General features: G+C 37.6%; 3 protein-coding genes across 3 annotated transcripts; all 3 read left to right on the top strand.

Annotated features, from left to right (window-relative positions):
- Positions 1–732: 732 nt before the first annotated feature.
- LOC311277652 (olfactory receptor 4E1-like) lies at positions 733–11,036 on the top strand (the record flags this gene model as incomplete). The annotated part of the gene is made up of 3 exons (XM_084388021.1): positions 733–1,054; positions 8,156–8,730; positions 10,902–11,036. 3 exons carry the CDS (start codon positions 733–735, stop codon positions 11,034–11,036), a joined length of 1,032 nt encoding a protein of 343 aa, XP_084244147.1.
- Positions 11,037–15,132: 4,096 nt separating this feature from the next.
- LOC311277651 (olfactory receptor 10J5-like) lies at positions 15,133–16,098 on the top strand (the record flags this gene model as incomplete). Its single annotated transcript, XM_084388020.1, has 1 exon — positions 15,133–16,098. The coding sequence occupies one exon, from the start codon at positions 15,133–15,135 to the stop codon at positions 16,096–16,098; it is 966 nt and encodes a 321-aa protein (XP_084244146.1).
- Positions 16,099–19,684: 3,586 nt separating this feature from the next.
- LOC311277650 (olfactory receptor 5K1-like) lies at positions 19,685–20,611 on the top strand (the record flags this gene model as incomplete). The annotated part of the gene is made up of 1 exon (XM_084388019.1): positions 19,685–20,611. One exon carries the CDS (start codon positions 19,685–19,687, stop codon positions 20,609–20,611), a length of 927 nt encoding a protein of 308 aa, XP_084244145.1.
- Between the last annotated feature and the right edge of the window lie 1,983 nt (positions 20,612–22,594).

Raw genomic sequence — 22,594 nt, 5'->3', positions numbered from 1 at the left:
AGGGAAAACAAGAACTAAACACAGGAAGTGAACACAGAAACAATAGGAACAGGAAATACACTTCAACATAAAAGTTCTTTACACAACAAGGGACCACAAGACTAGAATCGTGACAGGAAGCTGGTTTCTGCCATGGAAAAAAATTTTAAAAAGGTTTTATCTTTCAATTCACACTTTATAACATGCAATTGTGAGTTTATATCTCACAATTCTGAGAAAAAAATTACCCATTCTCAGAATTCTGAGATATAAACTCAGAACTGTGAATTATAAAGTCAGAATCGCAAATTAGTCCAAATCTCGAGTTTATTATTATTTTTTATTCCATGGCAGAAACAAGCTTACATAGTATAAATAATAAACTCAGAATTGTGAGAGAAAAAAAGTCACAATTTTGAGATTTAAAACACTTGCAATTGCAAAGAAACATAATAACCCCTAGGGTTTATTTGCTAGATACTCACAGACATGTTGCCATTAGCAAACGTTATTTATAGGCATGTCAGTGGTCATTACAGCCTCCAAATCTCGACTGAGACCATATACTGCAAGATTTGAAGTTTGACGTAAGGTAATGGTTGAATGGTTTTAGAAACAATTGTCTTTAAAATATTTTTTTAGTCTTTTGTGTTAATTATTTTATATAACTTTTTTTGTTTGTTTTTTTGTCAGTTGGTGAATGTAAAGAATCAAATCACAATTCATTTTAAAATTGTGTCACATCAGTAGAACATGGATAATATGACCTTTTTTGTAACCTACACCCTGATGGAACCAAAAGACTCAAAATCATTCAGACATATATATTTCACGTGCTTTTTGGTGCTCTATATTATGATACTTTTTGTGAACACTTGGGTCAGTGTTGTTATTGTTTTGGAGAGAGCCCTTCATGAACCAATGTACATTTTTCTGTGTAATCTGTGTGTAAATGATATATATGGAGCTGCAGGATTTTATCCTAAATTCCTACATGATTTAATGCTGGATTCATATGTGATTCCTTCTTACATGTGTGCATTTCAAGCTTTTGTGATCTACAGTTCAGTTATGTGTGACTGTACTACAGTAACAGTGATGGCATATGACAGACATGTGGCCATATGTCAACCTTTAGACTATCATATAAAACTGAACAGATTTTCATGCTGCATTTTACTTGCCTTCTGTTGGATCCTACCCTTAGTTTACATGATAATTTCTGTTGTGTTGTCAAATAGGCTGAAATTGTGTACATATCACATTAATAAATTGTACTGTGACAACTGGTCTATGGTAAAACTTTCATGTGAATCAACTCTCATCAATAATATTTATGGAATTTTTGTAATTTCATTTTATTCTTGCCTGTGTGTTTTTATTATTTTTTCCTACATTAAACTTCTCATTGCATGTAAAGCATCATTAGAATGCAGAAAGAAATTCTGGCAGACATGTGTGCCTCATATATTTACAGTGTTAAATTATGTTGTTGCTGTGTTTTTTGATTCCATGTACAGCAGATATGGCTCAAGTGATGTCTCAGAGTATCTGCGAAATGTTCTGGCTTTAGAGATGCTAATTGTGCCACCTCTTATCAATCCAATAATCTATGGATTAAAACTCCAAGAAGTACGCAAAAGAATCTTGAAATCTTGTGTTAGTATCAGAAAACAATAAATAATACACATATTCATATTATTGTTTCTTTCTCATTCTATTGTGCATGTGCAAAGTTAAAGCAAAGGATTTGTTTACATTGCTGAGAAACAGTCATGCTTTAGGAAAAACTACAGACAGACTTGTACAGTAAATGAGTGAAACATTATGGTCAATTTATGTTCTTAAAACATCTTATATCATGTATCTTATATCAAAAGAGCATTATGTTCTTTTTCTAAAAGAATGCAGGTTAAAGCCCTGTAAACGCTTTCAAAGAGTAAAAGAACTGCAATCCATGGTCACTTACTGTAGTAGTTTTTAATCATAAAGCCTTCATTTTCTTGGATAATATGTTCTCAATGAATTCTTTAACTATTCTTAATTTTTTTTTTTTTTTTTTTTTTTAGCTATTTTATATAGGCTAATTTGGTCCACTACCAAAGGACTTAAAACCATGAATGTGATGATGCTAGTGAGTGATGATATGTAAAAAAAAAAAAAAAAAAAAAAACTATTGTGTAATTCTGTCAACTCAATCAGAGGTCCCCTAGCCTGGTAATACCAAACTCTTCTACTTCGCTTTGCTTCATAGACAGAGTCTGGAAGGGCGTAATTGAAAAATGTTTTCTTTCTCGCGGGGGCGCTTGTCTGAAGTTTAAAATAATTGGTTACCCGTAAGCCAATCACATAACGTTTGGTTATGGTGTGTGTTATGCGCATGCTCAGCCGCATCTGACTTCCACTGTAAACACATGTATGATGCGAAAACAAAACCATCGAGCGAAATACCGGAGTGAACATGGCTGTGAACGACTTTTGCAGATTATGTGAAGTAAATCTACGCATCCACGGTACAATCAGCGTCTACGTTACGGCTCTCAGCCCGCCCTCTGTTCGTTGATTGGCCCGGCTGTTTTGAGGCCGGAGGAAAACGGGGAAAACGGTCGCTATCTCAGACTGAGTACAGAAGCGAACTGAAATTGAGCGGAAGTACGAAGTCTGACATAGTCAGGCTAGAGGTCCCCCGCTCAAATTTTTAATTTTGTTAATATTTTTTCTGAAGAAAGACTAACAAAAATAGTGATAAAAGCCAAAATATTAAATGCCATGGATAAATATGTGCTGAGTTATCCACTACTTTGTGGAGGGGTGTCAAAATGACTAAATGACTTAAAATTTTGCATGCCTATTACTCAAAAAGTAACTGTAACCCAACTTTAACCCTCAGATCACCATGTGTATCAACCAAAGTAGCCCTCTGCTGGGCAGAAGAACTAGATTGGGCGATAGCAGAGGGCACTCCACCTCTACAGTGGACTCCACCTAACTCCAGTCTTGATCTCATGCTCATGATGGTCATCTTCCCGAAATGACTCTCATCCACGAACACAGCCTCAGCGTGTTTTCGGCCCAGACATACAAGACAACGTTTACATGCACCCTTATAATGCGCTTTTGACAATATTTGCGATTAAACTTTACCTCATGTAAATGCAATGCATTACAATAGTCCAGTCTGGATAGAACTAGCGCTTGGACAAGGAGTTGTGTTGCATGCTCTGATAGGAAGGGCCTGATCCTCCTAATGTTGTACAAGGCAAATCTACATGACTGGGCAGTTCTAGCAATGTGGTCTGTGAAGTTCAGTTGATCATCAATTACCACTCCAAGGTTCCTGGCTGACCTTGATGGAGTTATCAATGACGAGCCTAGCTGAATGGTGAAGTTGTGATGAAGTGTTGGGTTGGCCGGGACCACAAATAGCTCTGTCTTCGCAAGGTTTAGTTGAAGGTGGTGGTCCTTCATCCAGCCAGAAATGTCTGTCAGGCAGGCTGAGATACGATCAGCTACCGTCAGATCGTCAGGCTGGAATGAGAGGTAGAGTTGTGTGTCATCAGCATAGCAGTGATAGGAAAAGCCATGTTTCTGAATCACAGATCCTAGTGATGTCATGTAGAGAAGAGAAGTGGTCCAAGCACTGAGCCCTGAGGCACTCCAGTGGCTAGATGTTGGGTCTTAGACACCACACCCCGCCACGATACCCTAAAGGACCTACCTGAGAGGTAAGACTTGAACCATTGGAGTGCGGTTCCTGAGATGCCCTTCATCTTTAGGATTGACAGGAGGATCTGGTGGTCAACTGTGTCAAAGGTAGCAGACAGATCCAGCAGGATGAGAACTGAGGATTTGGAATCTGCTCTTGCCAGTCTCAGAGCTTCAATTACTGAGAGCAGGGCAGTCTCAGTTGAGTGTCCGCTTTTGAAACCAGACTGATTGTTGTCTAAGAGGTTGTTCTGTGTAAGGAAGGAAGAGATCTGGTTGAAAACAACTTGTTCAAGTGTTTTCGCAACGAATGGAAGAAGAGATACTGGTCTGTAATTTTCCAGATGTGCTGGATTTAGAGTGGGTTTCTTAAGCAGTGGGATTACACAAGCCTGCTTAAATGCTGTGGGAAAGGTACCAGTGTGAAGAGAGGCATTAATGATGTGTGTGAGTGTGGGTACAACTGAGGGTGAAATGGCTTGAAGTAGGTTAGTGGGAATAGGATCAAGTGGACAGGTGGTAGGGCGATTGGAAAGGAGGAGTTTGGAGACTTCTGCCTCTGAAAGTAGAGAGAAGGAGGGTAGAATGTGTGTGTTAGCTGGTAAAATGTGTGTCAGTTTGTGGATTGGTAAATTGGCCGCTGATGGTGGTTGTTTGATTTATGAAGAATGTGGCAAAATCGTCAGCTGTTAGGGTTGATGAAGGAGGAGGAGGGTTGAGAACAGAGGAGAAGGTTTTGAAAAGCATGCGAGAGTCTGAAGAATTGTTAATTTTGTTGTGATAGTAAGTCATTTTAGCAGTAGAGATATTAGCAGAGAAGGAAGAGAGGAGGGATTGATAAAGACCAAGGTCAGTAGGATCTTTCGATTTGCGCCACTTCCTCTCTGCACCCCTGAGTTTAGAACGATGTTCTCGGAGAACATCAGATAACCAGGGGGCAGAGGGTGTGGCGCGGTCTGGCCTGGAGGAAAAGGGGCAGAAGTTGTCCAAGCAGGATGTTAAAGTGGAGAAAAGATTATCAGTTGCACTGTTAGTATCTAGTGTTGAAAGCTGATCAGGTGGAGGAAGTGTGGATGAGACCAGAGAGGATAGGCGAGAGGGTGAGAATGAGCATAGGTTTCACCGAAAGGTGACCTGTGGAGGAGTGTGTGTTGTGTTCTGAGGTAGGTTGAGGTTGAGAGTGAGGAGGAAGTAATCTGAGGTGTGAGTGGAGTGACCAGTGTATGGTCAGTGGAGCAGTAGCATGTGTAAATAAGGTCCAATTTGTTACCTGATTTGTGAGTAGCCGCAATATATACTCGTTTGAGGTCGAATGAGGCAGCGGTAATTAATCGTAGATTATAATCGTAGAAACCATATAATCGTAGAAACCATATTCGCATTAAAGCTACACTGTGTGATATTTTCCCCCATCTAGCGGTGAAATTGTATGTGACTACCCAGTGAATATTAGTTTCTGTTCCTTTCAATTTCGAGGGCGTTTTAACTCCTACGGTGGCCATAATATATTCCAAGATTAACATGGCTTCCAGTTCGACTTCGTCCAATTGCGCCTTTAAAACTATCACCTGTGATCCGTCGCAGCACAGATTTATGTTACAAGGTAAACAATACTTTTTCACCACTGATGTGAGGAAAAGTAACGCAAGTTATACAGTACTAGAGGTCGTTCTGGCGTTATGCACAACCATGCTATGGTTAGACAAGCAACTATAAAACTTCGGATTTACACAAATAGGCTGAATTACCTGTTGAGAAGAAAGCAGGCAACTTCGGCGTCCGTTTTTAAAATCTTTGCCCCTCATGAGCTCTTTCCATCTGGGAAAAGTTACTCCAGTATTGACTTTGGTCTTGCTGATTTGCCTGTCGCGTTGACGTTTTAATTCTCTCTTTCGCTTCCTTGGCGACTCTGCTACATGTCCTCGAAAATAGGTGTGATCCTCCATCAGCAATCTTTCAAATCTGCCGGCAGTCGCGAGTAATCTCCCCCTCGCATTCGTCTCTGAGTCACTGAGTGTAAAGCGCGAAAGGCGAAGCTTGAATTTACAGGTATGTCCCTCTTTGGCTAATGTAGTTTCAAGATGGAGGGGCAACATGGCGACCGGCATTCGAACTCCTCACCCGTATGTACTTTCAATGGCAGATTAAAAACTTACGAGAATACTTTATTACTTGAAAGAAGTAAATATACATTAATGAGCACATATATTTTTGAAAGAACTAAGTGTTTTTTGCTAAGAATCAACAAAAAAAAATACACAAGTGTAGCTTTAAGCTGTGTGGTGTATATGAATGTAATCGCATGTGCTCGGACGTACACGAATGCTGTTGTTCCCACAAATCGAATGCAGCGTTAGTTCAGGAAGGCCACGTAGGCATAGGCTGCTATCAGCTGATGCGGTCAGCTGTCAAATCACTCCAACCACTACCATTCTCCTATTTGACCGAGAGGATAGTATATATACACGTGTCATTACTGCTCGGTAAGCATGCTCAAACTGCTTGCAACCCTCCCGCCCACACCACTATAAGTATCAAGCATATTACCGTGCACCTTCTGTCTGTCGTCTTCTTTTGTTTCAGATTACCAACAAGGCTTTCAAGTCTTAGCTGTCACAGACATGAGTGCTGAGAGACACTCATCCTCATAGCCAAGCTACAGTATAGACGTCCCAGGATTTACTGCCACGTTAACACTGTTTTGCTTTCAAGACATTACTAAAGTGTTTAAATCATCTGTATATCACTCAAGCGGATGGTTCTATGGGGGGTTAATGCTTAAGCTATGCCATTAATCATGGACCAAGAACCCCCATAAGGAACCATACCGCCAAAGATAAATTGTGTTTAATAAACTCAAGTAACTTGCCAAAGTGGTCCTGTCTGAACTTCGTAAATTAACTCCATGACATTACTGTTTTCATTATTGACATATATAAGTTTTCTCTCCTCCAAAAACTCTAACACAACTCGCTGTCTCTTTGCCGTATCTTCATCCAGACAGCGTGAAGAACCTAGCATTGCGAAGTCAATCTTTTACTGTCTATGTTCCTGCCTTGCCTTGCCTTAAGATTCTGAAATGTCTTTTTTTGGAGTATTCTGTTTAGCCAATCGCGGTGAGCTTTTAATCCACCAATCAAAATGCTCCTTACTGAACAGACTCAAGAAGCTCAACGCTGCACTTGTACTTTGCATTGTTTCATAATCGGGTCCTTTATGTAAAGACATTTTAATGGGTACTCTTTGCACATACCCTGTTTATTCAGATCAATCTGTAATGTTATTAAATAAGTGTTAAATGTCCAGATGTTTGTAATGTGTTCTGTTTTTGTTAGTAGTAGTATTAGTAGTAGTAGGTAATTGATCAGGCATTAAAAACAGTTACCACCACCTAGGGGAGACTTCTAACACATACAGCGGAGAGATTTCAGCATGGAGGATGAAAACCAGACTCAATCCTGATTGTGTTTTTAAAAAATTGTAGCTACCCAAAGACAAAAATATATAATACAATTAACCCTAAATAAAATTACATTTTATAATTAATTATAATTATAATCAATTGAATTAAAACTATAACTACTACTACTACTACTACTACTAATAATAATAATAATAATAATAACCAATATCACTAAATGAAAAGATACACTGTTTCTTTTTCAATGTATTAACTACAAATGGATTGAATGACAGATACATGCATTTTCATCGAACAGTTTATTGAATGTGTATTCCTTTCGTCAAAGTCTTCATTGTACATTTTCGGATTGTTCACTTCTACATTTCTTACTATATACAGAAAGAAATTAAAAATACTCATTTATATTGAAAATCACATCTTTATGACAAACAGTATTTAAATTAATCCCCGAGGTGTATGTGCTCGAGTCTCTCAGAGAATCTGCAGTGGGGGAAAAAGGGTATTTATAAGCATGTCAGTTGCCTTCAGAGCCTCTTCATGGTTGTGAACATGGTGATAGTTGACTAATATTAGCAGCTTTGTGCTATATTTTTAGGCCTGATGAAAGACATCAATTTACTTGAGATATAATTGTTCTTTTTAATTGCAACATATTTGTGATTATAAATAATTGAATGTCAATTATTTTTTTATAGGGACAAATTTAAATTTTGCGGTAACATACAGAGATAATGGATAATATAACTGATTTTGTAACCTACACCCTGATGGAACCAAAAGGCTCTAAATCATATAGACATATATATTTCACATGCTTGTTATTTCTTTATTGTCTAATATTGTTTTTGAACTTTTGCCTTTGTGTGGTTATTGTCTTGGAGAGAGCCCTTCATGAACCAATGTACATTTTTTTGTGTAATCTGTGTTTAAATGGAATATATGGAGCCACTGGATTTTATCCTAAATTCCTACATGATTTAATGCTGGATTCATATGTAATTCCTTCTTACATGTGTGCTCTTCAATCTTTTGTTATATACAGTTCAGTTAAATGTGAATATTCAACATTAGCAGTTATGGCATATGACAGACATGTGGCCATATGTCGACCTTTAGACTATCACTCAAAGATGAACACATTTGTTTGTGTCATGTTACTTTTCTTCTGTTGGACTGTGCCGTTAATTTCAACACTCATTGCCCTGCTCCTATCAAATAAGCTGGTATTATGTAAAAATCACATTGATAAATTGTACTGTGACAACTGGTCAATGGTAAAGCTCTCATGTGAATCAACAGTCACCAATAATGTTTATGGACTAATAAGCATTTCATTTTATTGTTGCATTTTTGTTGTAATTATTGTATCCTATATAAAGCTTGTCATTGCATGTAAAGCATCATTAGAGTGCAGAAAGAAATTTTGGCAGACATGTGTGCCTCATATACTTTCATTAGTAAATTTCAGTGTTGCAATACTTTTTGACACAATGTACAACAGATATGGCTCAACCAATTTCCCAGATGACCTGCGAAATTTTTTGGCTTTAGAAATAATTATTGTGCCGCCTCTTTTTAATCCTGTAATCTATGGCTTAAAACTCAAAGAAGTCCGCAATAGAGTCTTGAAATCATGCATAAATGTCTTGAAAAAATCAAGATAAAGTTTTTTTTCTGTGTTTACTGTATTGTATTATCTCAACAAAAAAAAACAAAAAAATAAAAGATTTTATATAATATTGAACCCTTATAGTAAACAACTAAAGCATGAATGCTTCATTTCACTATGCTGAAAAACGTATGCTAAAGTGTTCATAGTTAAAATTTCCATAACTCTGAAGTATGCTCGGTTCAGTTCATTTTCATTGATCAGCTGATAATAATGTAAACAAAGCAAAGCTTCTCACTCGTGTGTCATGTCATTTATTGAACTTGTGCATACAACCTGAAGTCAATGATGAAATGCAATTTAGGTTATCATCCATCATATCCTAAAGATGATATTGTTTGATATATTAAATTATATTCAATTAATGTAAGATTAATTACCTCGGCCTCTAAGCAAAGTTATTGCACCTTTCTTTATTCTCCTATCAGCTTTTTTGTCAATTTTGGAAGGTTGTCGAACTTTTTGGCAATGAATACTGGAATACTGCAGATACCTTGTATGTAAGTGCCTTTATAAGTTTAAATGTTTTTTTAATTAATAAGGTGTAACTGTATTATGTGATACAAAGTTGTTTTGCTTTCAGCACTGAGTTCTTTACAGGTCCCTAGACATCCTAAATAATTAGTTTTTTTAATGTAGTACTGTATGTATAAACATGAATATGAGTCAAACTACATAATGTTATAGCCTAGAAATATATATATATATTTATATTTTAAAATCATAATATTCAAAAATACTGGCCTGACAGGCATCACCATGAACAGCCAGACAGAGAATATGTCTCAGGAGACAATTATCCAACTCAGATTGATAATGACCTCTGGGTCTAAGAGAGGTTATTGCATTTGCTCTTTATTCTCCTGTAAGCTTATTTTAGCCCCTCAATAGTGTCTTAAAACGGTGAGATAAACAAAAAGAGGAGTTTGCCAAACTCTTCGTCTTCTATCGCTTTAAGTTCAAGTTTTGTTCTCATCCGTCAGTGCAGTCAAATGGGTAATATTTCTGAATATTATTGAATATTAATTTTCTTTTAAACCCTGTCTTGAATGTGTTCCCAAATTAAGTTTTTGATTTATGTCTCTTAACTTTTGATAGATAAACATTATGACTGTATATAAACTTTGCAATTTCCACTGCGATAAAATTTATGCGATAAGCGTTATGTATGCAATATATTCATATGTAGGACTATCTCTTTCATTTGATCGAGTACATAGTGATTTGAGTGACTCACACATACACAAACCACAAAACAATAAGTCTTGGGTTCAATTCCCATGGAATGCATGAACTGATTAAATGTATACCCTAGAATGCAACAAAAGTGTTAAATGCCAAATGTAAATGTTATTGCCATTTTCCATCAAGTGATGTTACATGCAGTCATTTTACTGATAATTCTGAAATTGTATTTAGTCATGTGCACTGTGCAGATATTTTAAAGATCTAAGCGCTTTGTCTTTGTCCCTATTCTCTTAATCAGTAATGGGTGTGTTTTGGGATTTACATGCAATAAACCAATCAGAGTCTCATCTCCCATTCCCTTTAAATGCCAGTTCCGCTCACGTCATGGCGGATTCGCTAATTTACATGATGGAATTTGATAATGGAAAGACCAAACACGTCTCCAGAGCGCAAACGGATCTGCTCTTGCGCGAGCAGACCATCTACGGGACAAGCCGGATTCCACCGTATCTTTATGTACACAAGGATAATATTTTACATTGTAATCCTTTTATTTGTAATATTTGGCATGTTTGTGTGCTACTGTGCGTCCCTGTGTGTTTAATAAGCAGAATGTACATGCGTTCCCTTTCGAACGGTCAGTCATACTGCGTCTTAGCTTAAGACACTAGGAAAAACTCCTTTCTCCGAAATACTGAAGCCTTTATAAAATAACGCAGTGCTACTGCACAGCCATACAGTGCTGAGGCTTACTCTCACGCTATTGGCTGGTCAGTGGGAACTGCATGAACCAATGGCAGAGCGGCGTAACTGCGCGAACCAATCGGTGCGAAGCCCGCCGAACTGAGCGCAGGGGAATCCCCGGGGAAATTCCAGGGGGAATTCGCCTATAAAAGACGCTCGAATTGCCATGGATTCAGATTTAATCTCCTTCAGCGACGATCTTCGGACCTTGCTGATCCTCTTTACATCGAAGCCTACACCTTCTCGCAGAGTCAAGTGGAGCCTGCAGCGGAACAGCAGCGAGACATCAGCTGGCCTGATCCAGTAGCGAGCCAGCGGCCTGACTGATCAGTGTGCTCAATCGGCAGCGATCCCGCGAGCTGTCGCACTGTCTCCCCTGCGCTGTCCGGCGAAACACCGGCGTAAAAACATCCTTTTTTCATTATAAGCTTTCACAAAAAAGAGCAAACGGTGTTGTAATGCCACGCCACACTTGTGGCACATGCAGAGCCTCTCTGCGTGATGACGACAGTCACGGCAAGTGTGTTGCCTACCTGGGGAAGCCCCACGCTGACGCCGCTCTCAGCGAGTCCAGCTGCTCTCACTGCGAGAGTATGCCGTTCGCCTCTCTCCGCTCACGGATAGCGCTCTTTTCAGAGCGCGACCCCGCCCCTCGCGCTCTCCCATTCCCTTTTCCTGCCGAACCTCGGCGGAAAAAACGGCAGAGTCAGAGGGCTGAGTATCAGGAGGTCGGTGAGCTCACGCTGGCCCGGTTCCCGCATGCATCACCGTCTCCTCAGAGAGAGATGTCACCTGTGATGTTTTCCAGCGTGGACCAGCACTCCCCCGCTCGACACCGGGGGTCTCGTCTCATTTGGGGGATTTGATGAGGAGCCGCGTGATGCCTCCGTGTCATTGGAGGCATCTGACGCTGAGGATTGGTCGGGCTCTGTCGAGGACCCCGTCCCCTCTCCGTCTCAGCACTGCAGTGACTCCAAGGCGAGAAATGTGGACGCCGATCTATTCCGCATCCTCAATAAGGCCCCTCACCAGAGAACCGCCCCGTTATTCCCAGAAGTCCACGAGGAGCTGGCGAAATCCCCTACTCTACCCGCCTACGTCTCTCTTCCTCGTCTGCGGTCTCGATCATCGACGGCGCTGAGGAAAAAGGCTACGAGACAGCGCTGGACCCTGAGCAAAATAAGTCTTCTTGACCTGCAGAACAGGAAGAGGGGAGGGTCGAGTCCCGCCAAGGCCGGACCGCCTTCCAAAGTGCTCCGAGTTTCCCCCCAGTGGCCCTGTTCAGTTCCGTATTCAACAAAAGAGCATTCTTTCTCCTCCGCACCATACAAGCGCCGGCACCCTGCTCAAACGCAGCGCGCTGCCTCTCAACACTATAAAACCCCTGGCCAACTGGGCAGAGGCTTGGAAAGCCATCCCTGGTGTGTCACAATGGGTTATAAACACAATAGAGCAAGGCTACTCGCTCCAATTGGCTCGCAACCCACCCCGCATCGCGGGCATAAAACACACTTCAGTAACGAGCAACGCATCTCACGTCCTCCGCGCCAAAGTGGTGAGCTTTTTGAAAAAAGGGGCTATAGAGGCAGTGCCGCCAGCCCAGAGTGAGTCGGATTTTTACAGCCGCTACTTCCTTGTTCCCAAAAAAGACGGCGGCCTCAGGCCCATTCTAGACCTCAGACATCTGAATAAGGACCTTATCAAACGGCCTTTCAGAATGATAACTCTGAAGCCGGGACAGCTTACCAGTATACAGTCCTACCATTCGGACTGTCTCTGGCCCCCCGCACTTTTACAAAGTACATGGATGTAGCACTCTCCCCTTTAAGACAAATGGGAATGCGCATTTTGAACTACCTCAACGACGGCTCATTCTTGCCCAGTCAGAGGCGGAACTGAATTTCCACAAATCTGTGCTCCTCAGTCATCTAGAATGCCTGGGTCTCAGAATGAACACAGCCAAGAGCTCGTTGCTGCCCAGACAGAGGATCTCTTTCCTGATCCTGAGGATCTCTTGCTACATTTTTGAGCAAGTACATAACCAGCCAGTGTTCAAAACTATCTACTTTCCTTAGCTCGATTCAAAACAGAATCAAAACTCTGATTGGTTTATTGAACGTAAAGCCCAAAACACACCAATTACTCATTAAGAGAATAGAGACAACCCTTTCAGACCATGCGCCGGGCGTGCCAACCATTTTTCCCGTTGTTAAACTAGCAAAAGTGGATTCGGACACGCCCTAAGTACACTTGTGCCCTGCTTTAGACCAAGCGCTTAGATCGTTAAAATAGCACCCAAGTCTCATTCATCAACATTGACTTGCTGCCACCCACTGGCGGTTTTAATTTCACAATTAAAGTATCTTTTCATTTTTTTAAATAATTTCTAATCTCGATATTCAACGTTTTATGTTTAATATCAAAATATTATGGTAACACTTTATAATAACTACACACTATTAATCATTAGTTAAGCATTAGAAAACAGTTAATTCATCATTTATAAAGCATTAATAGACATTAATAAGCAATTTATAAATACAGCTATAAATGCTTTATACTTGATTTAAAAGCATATCTATAATGTGTTTAATAATTGTATTTTCATACTTTATTAATGATCAATTTATCATTTCTAAATGAAGTATTGCATTATTTACACACCAGTTATTTAAGAGTTGTCAGTGGTTCATAAGATCACTTAGAAATTGTAAGTAAATGATTAATAAACTATTTAAATGTACATTCATATATCTTATTATTCAGACATATAGTAATAGTTACTTAGTGTGTTAATAAATGCTTTAGTAACATGTATTTCTACTGTAATTCAGGGTTAATTCAGGTAGTTATAAAGCATTTAGTAGTTGTTAGTTAACTATTTTTGTGAGCTAATCTAAAGTGAGGACTAGTTATGCCTTGTAAAGCATTTACAAGGGAGATTTAAAGGCTGTTAATATTTATATGTTCTATATCACTGTGTTGTGTTTGTTTCCTTTTTCTGTTTAGAAGATAACTGAGTCTTTAAATATCCTTTATACATGCTTTACAAGGCATAAATAGTCCTTACTTTAGATGAGCTCACAAAAATAGTTAACTGACCACTACTAAATGCTTTATAACTACCTGAATTTACTACATTTACTTACAATTTCTAAGGGATCTTATGAATCAGCTGGCAACTCCTAAATAACTGCTTTGTAAATAATGCTATACTTCATTTAGAAATGATAAATTGATCATTAATAAAGTATGACAATACAATTATTAAACACATTATAGATACGCTTTTAAATCAAGAATAAAGCATTTATAGCTGTATTTATATACTGCTTATTAATGTTTATTAATGCTTTATAAATGATGAATTAACTGTTTACTAATGCTTAATTAATGATTAATAGTGTGCAGTTATTATAAAGTGTTACCAATATTATTTATGCATTTGTAACTGCATGTTAAATGCATTCATGTCCCTCTGAGCTGCAAATGCAAGATCAATTTAGTTGATACTGATTTCATTTGATTGTTAACAGCCCTATTTGTCTTGTTCAATTAGTCTTATTATTCCAATAGAATTTGATTTAATGTAAGAATTTGACTAATAAAATTGCATGCATTTAATTAGGTTAAAAAGTTTATTTTTAAAGGAAAAAATGCCCATAAAAGGTAAAAATCTATTTAATCTTATTGGAACAGATGATTTCTGTCACTGCTGCAAACTGATATAGAATATGAAGAATATCCAAAATTTTAGGATTCAGCTGTCCACGACAGTCCTAAACCTGCAAAGGTACCAACACAATAAAAGCACTCAGCAAAATATCGTCTAATTATCGTTATCGATAAAATCCCAGAAAATATTGAGATATACTTTTTTGTCAATATCGCACACCCCTAACATGACATTTTGAGAGCTATAAATTATATGGTTTCATTTAGTAAGATTACAACAAAATCCTTTAAATATGGGGTGTTCCAAACTTATTAAATGTGGGGCTGTTTTCGCAGGTATTGTTACTAAAATTGACATTTATTTTATTTTGACATTTATTTTAACAGATCAAGACGTATGCAAAGTGTTGTGCTTGAACCCATAATTAGTCCCAAGAAATGTTAGAATATCTCTCAGAGATTTCCCTAATGAGAAATCACTAAATATAAAACTAAGCTAGAGACCTCATCACTTTCAGTTGTAAACACATTTGTGGAAACTGAAACTTTCCTTTTTTTTTTTCTGACTGCTTTATTTCCTTTATTTCCTTAGGCAACAATGGTAATTGAAGCTTAATTAAATGTCTGCTTTAGTTATTCATTTACTGACCATTGTAAGTAATATTGTCTTGTATTGGGTTGTTTTGCTTGATATTTGTTTGTTTCGTGTGATTTAAAGGAATATCCATGACATACCTTGACTACCATGATGGATAACATGTCTTATCCTTTGACACTGACTCTTATGGTGCCAAAAGATACTAAATCATATAGGCATGTATATTTTATTTGTTTTCTTGCCTTATATCTCTTTATATTGTTTATAAATATTGTTGTTGTGGTGGTCATTATCATAGAGAAAGCACTTCATGAACCAATGTACATATTCTTGTCTCATCTGTGTGTAAATGGGGTTTATGGAGCCACAGGATTCTACCCTAAAATTCTGTCTGATTTAATATTGGATTCATATGTGATCTCCTTCCATATGTGTGCTCTGCAAACCTATGTTATCTACAGCTCTTTACTTTCTGAGATCACAATATTAACAGTGATGTCTTATGATAGATATGTAGCCATATGCAAACCTTTAGACTATCATTCCAAATTAACTAAAAACACCTGTGTCAAATTAATTCTGTTTTCTTGGATTGTACCCAACTTCTTTTGTGTTATAGCCGCCCTGTTAGCAAACTTGAGATCTATTTGTAAATATCACATTGACAAATTATACTGTGACAACTGGTCAATTGTAAAGCTGTCTTGTGTATCATCTGTTGTAAATAATGTATTTGGATATGCCATTACAGTCACATTTTTTAGCTTTATAGTTTTCATCATAGTGTCCTATGTAAAACTGATCTCTGCATGTAAAGCATCTTTAGAAAACAGAAGGAAATTCTGGCAAACGTGTCTGCCACACATATTAACACTGATAAATTTCACTTTTGCTTTCCTTTTTGATTTCATGTATAACAGATATGGTTCAAATGACATTCCAGAGAGTCTGCGTAATTTTTTGGCTTTAGAATTAGTTATAGTTCCACCTATTTTTAGTCCTCTAATTTATGGATTAAATATTAGAGCAGTGCGCAAAAGAGTTTTTACTTCATGTGTTGCAGCAAAAGAACATGTTTCACAAAAGGTCCACAACTTAATTGTGTACAAAAACTGATACAGGCAAAACAAAACAAAAAAAAGTTTTGGAATTTAAGAATGTGTTTTTAACACGCATATTTCTGGTGTGATGTATGTACAAACTGTAAAAAAATAAAATAAAACTGGTTTGAATCCACCCAGCCTAAGCATGCTGTCAATTGGATTTGATTTTACATCAAGTTGTAAGATCATATTACAACACTGTATTTTTTTGTCTATAGAGTGGAAGTCAAAGGGAGCCGAAATTGTTTGGTTACCAACATTCTTCAAAATATCTTTTTATGTTCCACAGAAAAAATAAAATGCATACAGGTTTGTAACATGAGGTGAATGAGGACAGAATTGAAATGTTTTGGTGAGCTATCCCTTTAAGCAACCCAAAAGTAATAATGCACATGTGCGAGAATTTTGCAGTAGGAAGGTTGCCTCAAAATTCATTTTAGTCTTTGCTTAGGACACAGAATGCATGCGAGTCTATTGAGGCTGCATTAGCTACAACTGAGCTCCATGCCTACAACAACCAAATCAATGTCTATTGTCTAAATGACTGTTTTGCTGTTGGTTAAAAATGTATGACCGTAGTGACGTCTCCAAAACTTCAAAGGCAGAGCAAGTTATTTCAAACTGATGAAAGCAACTTTTTTTTTTCTTTGGAATGACTTCCACTAATTAAACACAAAGGAGTCAATCGATCACATAAAGAATAGATGAGAATTAAGATTTGACTCCATTGCATCACCTAACTTAAATACTTAGATTACCAAACTACTACACATCTCAGAAGAACCTTAAAGGTTATTAATTAAAAATAACCCAACTATATGGGGTGGTCTTGCACCTTCCCAACTGTGTGCATTGGGTTAAACACCAGCTGGGTTAAAAAACAACAACAGTTTAGTTAAATATAAATTTTTATTTATGACACTATTTTAATAAATCAAATGTGGATTTGAATGAACAATACATGTTTCAACAAATATATTTTTAAATTACAAACTATACATTGGGGAGTCTAGCATTTAATGTAAATATACATAATTGTATACATAAATTCAAAATACACAAGTGTACATACAACACATAATAAATTCAAAATCTATGCAAATGTGTACAAACATTACACATTCAAAACCTAAATCTACACAAAAATGTACGCAAGAATTCAAATACATCAAATGTACATACAGCACAAAAAAATTCAAAATGAACACTAAATTTAAAACTACATTAAATTCAAATATACAAATATGAACAAAATACACAAATTCATTACATTAAATCCTTCAAGAAATAAACATAACTATTAAAAAGTCTTCACTGTTACACTATGCATTAATGTGGTGTTGTAAACATACTGTAAAACTACAAATACATGTTGACAACTGGACCTAATGATTATGACCAAAGTTCTTTATGTGTTGAAGGAACTCCTCCAGATATATTAAAGTTTGCCTCCACACTGAATATGATAAAAACTTGCAAGTTCTCTTTGTCCTCAAGCATTAAGTCACATGGATCCTGGCTTGTCTCACTGTTTGGGTAATGCACCATGTTAGTTCCAACCTTAAAGGGGTCATATAATGGTACATGCACTTTTACAAGTTGATTGTACTGAAATGTGTGTTGGCAGTGCCTGTACACAACCATCATAAAATGATAAAAATCCATCCAGTGTTTTTTTTTTAAATCTCCTTATATGTTTCCCCCTGTCTCAAATCAAGCCGTTCAACCGTGTGACGTCACGCGGTCGGACACCCCTCCAACGATTGTTAATTGACAGCAGCGTTTCAACACAGACCCGCCCTCGCTCGTGAGCGAGCTGTCATCATAGTCCGCATTGTTGATACGCTGGAGCAGAATGGCGTCTAAGCGATTGTGGTGTTCTGTTCTTGGGTGTAATAAGGAACACAGCAGTCATTTTGATGTTCCTAAATCCGAACCGCTGAAGACACAGTGGCTGAGTTTTGTTTTTGAAGGGAATATTCCCCACGATCAACGTCAATGCGTTCATGTTTGCGCGAATCATTTCACACACCAGACTTATACAAACGAGGGTCAGTATAAAGCTGGTTTTGCTAAGAAGCTGCTCCTGAAAAAAGGATCGGTACCAACTATTCGTGTTCCTGCTGCACCTCCAGAAGAAGTGAGTGTAACGTTTTATTAACCTTTATATTGATCTTTATATTAATCTTTGCAAATCGCTTGTACCCTTCACGATGAATGCGGCTAAGGTTTACACTCAGGTTACATGCGGCATGTTTTCTATGTACAACGTTCTCAATATAATTCATAATCCCACGTTTATAATGAACAACGCTTTATGGTTATTGTGTTATTACAAACTGTGTACGCAGGTGTTAAAGTTAACGTGGTAATACTACACTAAGCTTACTTTTGTAGATGGTTTATAATGGTGTCTGTTACTGATTAAGCACAGTTATAACTGCATGAAGATGAAGACAAAATTCTTAGGTGTCCTTCAACTACTGTTAGAAACATTCCTGCCGTGACCTCATGCCAGTGCTTCAGCCCTGACAGTTGTACCTAACACAGCATAGATAACGTTACGCATCACTGACAAGCCTACATTTACCGAAAAAAATATTTTCATGACCATTAGCTGTAACATCAATCTGTCAATGAACTAACGTAAACACCCAATAAATATATTTTAGTTAAATATATGTAAATATATTTAGAAATTTAAAAAGTCAACATTTTCACAAACAAACAACACACTTTCAATTAATTTTTTAGATAGACCACTTAAGCCATGGATGTGGGCATTGGAGAGCAGTGCTTTACTTCACCCAACCACATTTTTCCTACTGGTCGGGGATCGAACCGGCAACCCTTCGGTTACAAGCCCAAAGCCCTAACCAGTAGGCAACGTCAATGTATTTGGAATATATGCCACATATATTTTTGACACTTTAAAATATATTTACATATATTTCTTTTGTGTATGGGGAAACCGTATAACACAACAGACGGGTTATTACTAGAAATTACCCAACGATTGTTTAAAATGACCCAACATTTTTTGCAAATAACCTAACATATTGACCTAACCGTTGTGTAATCCAACGGTTGGGTTAAACAAATAACCCAATGTTTTTTTACTGTAGTATAGTAGGCTATAATACTATAGTATTAGCCTATTACTAGAATTTTAGCATAGTCCTCCCTGAATTTGTTAAAGTGTGCTGTCATGTTGTTTTTGAAGCTAGAAAATCCAGAGAATTAGAAAAATGTACTGTCATGAATGCTAAATAATACCACTTAGTTATTATTGCAGCTTACCTTTATAGCAAAAAGAGAGACTTAAAGAATAAAATCACTTATTTGTTCATTTCAGTAATTCAGATTGATTGCATTTTTTTGTTGAGGAGTGAATAATTAATCTCAAGAGATTTTAGAACTTCTTTTACAGATTTCCCACATGACAAATCACTTAATATAAAGCCAAGCAACACCTTGTCTGTTCCAGTTCTGAACACCCAGCTCTCCATCTCTGGATGGGTCTGTTTATTTGCCTTCTTTTGAACTATGTTATTCATTGATTGTGACTGTGACTGTGATTTGAGACCACCCATAACTTGATGGATAACATGTCTTATGCTGTGATACTGACTCTCATGGTGCCCAGAGACTCCAAATCATATAGGCACTTATACTTCACTTGTTTTCTTTCCCTCTATCTGCTTATTTTGTCAATGAATATTTGTCTTGTCATAGTAATTATAAAGGAGAAATCTCTACATGAACCAATGTACATGTTCTTGTCTCATCTGTGTTTAAATGGGGTTTATGGAGCCTCAGGATTCTACCCTAAAATTCTGTCTGATTTAATATTGGATTCATATGTGATCTCCTCTCACATGTGTGCTCTGCAGATCTGTGTTATTTACAGCTCTTTACTGTGTGAGTATACAATATTAACAGTGATGTCTTATGATAGATATGTAGCCATATGCAAACCTTTAGACTATCATTCCAAGTTAACTAAATTCACCTGTGTGAAATTAATTCTGTTTTCATGGATTGTTCCCAACTGTGTCTCAGTTATAGCAGTCTTGTTATCAAACTTGAGGCCATTTTGTAAAAATCACATTGATAAATTATATTGTGATAACTGGTCAGTTGTAAAACTGTCTTGTGTATCATCTTTTGTGAATAATGTCTATGGATATATTGTCACCATTATATTGCTTAGCTGTGCAGTTATTATCATAGTGTCCTATGTTAAACTGATCTCTTCATGTAAAGCATCTTTAGAAAACAGAAGGAAATTCTGGCAAACGTGTCTGCCACACATATTATCGCTGATAAATTTCACTTTTGCTTTCCTTTTTGATTTCATGTATAACAGATATGGTTCAAATGACATTCCAGAGAGTCTGCGTAATTTTTTGGCTTTAGAATTAGTTATAGTTCCACCTGTTTTTAATCCCCTAATCTATGGGTTAAATATTAGAGCAGTGCGAAAAAGAGTTTTTATTTCATGTCTTGCAGCAAGAGTAGGTTAAATGTTTCACAAGCAACAGAAAAAGTAAAACCTCATTTGTGTTATGTGTGTAAGGTAGAACTTTTGCAATAACTTGATAAGCATCTGAAATGTCTGAAATTAAATGGTAAATGTGTGTTTACTCTTTATGTTTTAGATACATTCCCTTATTAAGACAGTGTACATTTTCTGTCTGATTGTGCTACACATTCTCACTCCCAATTCGTCACATATGGACATTTGGTCAGGACTCCTTGGCGTCACTTTTTAACACGCAGAGTAGCTAACGTCAATTTTTGATGTGCAGGAAACTTCATTGCTTTCAAAGAGAAACCTTTGGATATAACTCTGCACTGCCATATTGGTATTACCACACATTATATTGAATTAATAGGAAATCATCCGATTTGAATGAGATAACATTACCAAACGCGTCTCCCTATACATTCTTTCATCTCAAGAGTCTTAAACATTTTAATTATTTAAAGTTGGGACTTTTCCATTTATAAAAAGTGTGAGCAAGTTATGTTCATCTTCATTAGTGAACAGATCAATGAACAGACAACAAGACACCTCAACATATAGGCCAACTGCAATCTGAATTCTGCAATTCGCTCATTCTGAATACAGATTTACTTAATAAGTAAATATATTACATAAATGTTTTAATATGTTTAATATGTAATATGTTTTTTTTTTAAAGTGCCTCCATAACCATAACTCTCTGACCCGCCTGTGTTCACACGGTACAGGATGAGGGAGAGAGGCTGACGACTCAGCATAGGAATAAATTACAATTGAAGTTGGGCATTTACCCTGATTGGTCTGAATAACTCGCTGCTGCACGGTGCTGCCTGCTCTGCCTTGTCATTGTCTGTATCCTCCTTTTGTTCTTTTTTTCTTACTGTGGGAGAAAATGGATGTGTGGCCTGAGAGTTTGCAGCCTATAAAATACAATATAATAGCCTACATAAATATAACACTTCATTCCTATACATACACGCTAGTGAAATGCCAGAGAATTTGCACGGTCCAGTAGCCCATTAACTGTCATTGTTTCCAGTTCTCCAAGATTTTGAAGTGGACGTTGGTCAATAAAAGACAGGGACAAAAATACACGCTTCACAATTTCATGAAAAATAATAATGCTTAATATTTTCTGCACAATTACGTACATACAGTGGCAGCTCGTCAGGAGAGACAAGGAAGGCACTGGTTGGGGGCCATAGGTCATTTCGTGCAAATTCATCTGAAAGCGCCAAATTTGGCACAGATGTAGCTCAGGTCATACTGAAATGATTTAGCTAGGGCGCCGGAGCCAGCGACCCTCAGGGCCAAGATGGCGGCCAAATCCAATATGGCTGCTGCCCGAAAAGGGTTCCGACTATAACTTTTGATTCACATGAGCTACAAATACAAACTTGATGTCTTTTTCAGCTTAATTGATCATGGGAAACACATAGGAATGTTTATATTTATGACCCAGTATATCTGGGCCCCTTAATCCTCCAATTCCAATATGGCCGCATTCCAAAAAAGCAGTTTTGACTGTAGTATGTGTCACGGTTCACGAATGCATTGCTTTCTTTTTGTCTCGTGCATTTGTTATTTGTGTGTGTGTGTATGTGTCGTGTGGATTTGTGGGTGTGGCCGGAGCTATCACGCTCATTCATCAATCTGCAATCATCATCGGCGCCAGCTGCGACTCATCATCACTTCCTTAAATACTCACCGTTTTCTCTTCTCCATTGTCAGATCGTTGCTGAAGTCTTGTGCTGTCTGGTGTCCTGATCCTGTGTTCCTGTTTCCCGTTCTGTGCTCGTGTGGTGTTTGTTCCTAGATTCCTGTTCGCTGTTCTGTTCGTCATTCACGCCGGAATTCACCATCACTGCACTTCAGCACTAGCCAAGACTCACCCGTGTTGACCATCGAGGTCCCTGCGTCATCCACCTGTGTTTGTTACCCTGTATGTTTCATCATTTATACAAATAAAGAGTTTATTGCA

This window comes from Rutilus rutilus (genome assembly GCF_951802725.1).
Source record: "Rutilus rutilus genome assembly, chromosome: 18".
Taxonomy (NCBI): Eukaryota; Metazoa; Chordata; class Actinopteri; order Cypriniformes; family Leuciscidae; genus Rutilus; species Rutilus rutilus.
Note: the sequence above shows the minus strand (reverse complement) of the source record. Positions and strands in the feature narration are given on the sequence as shown.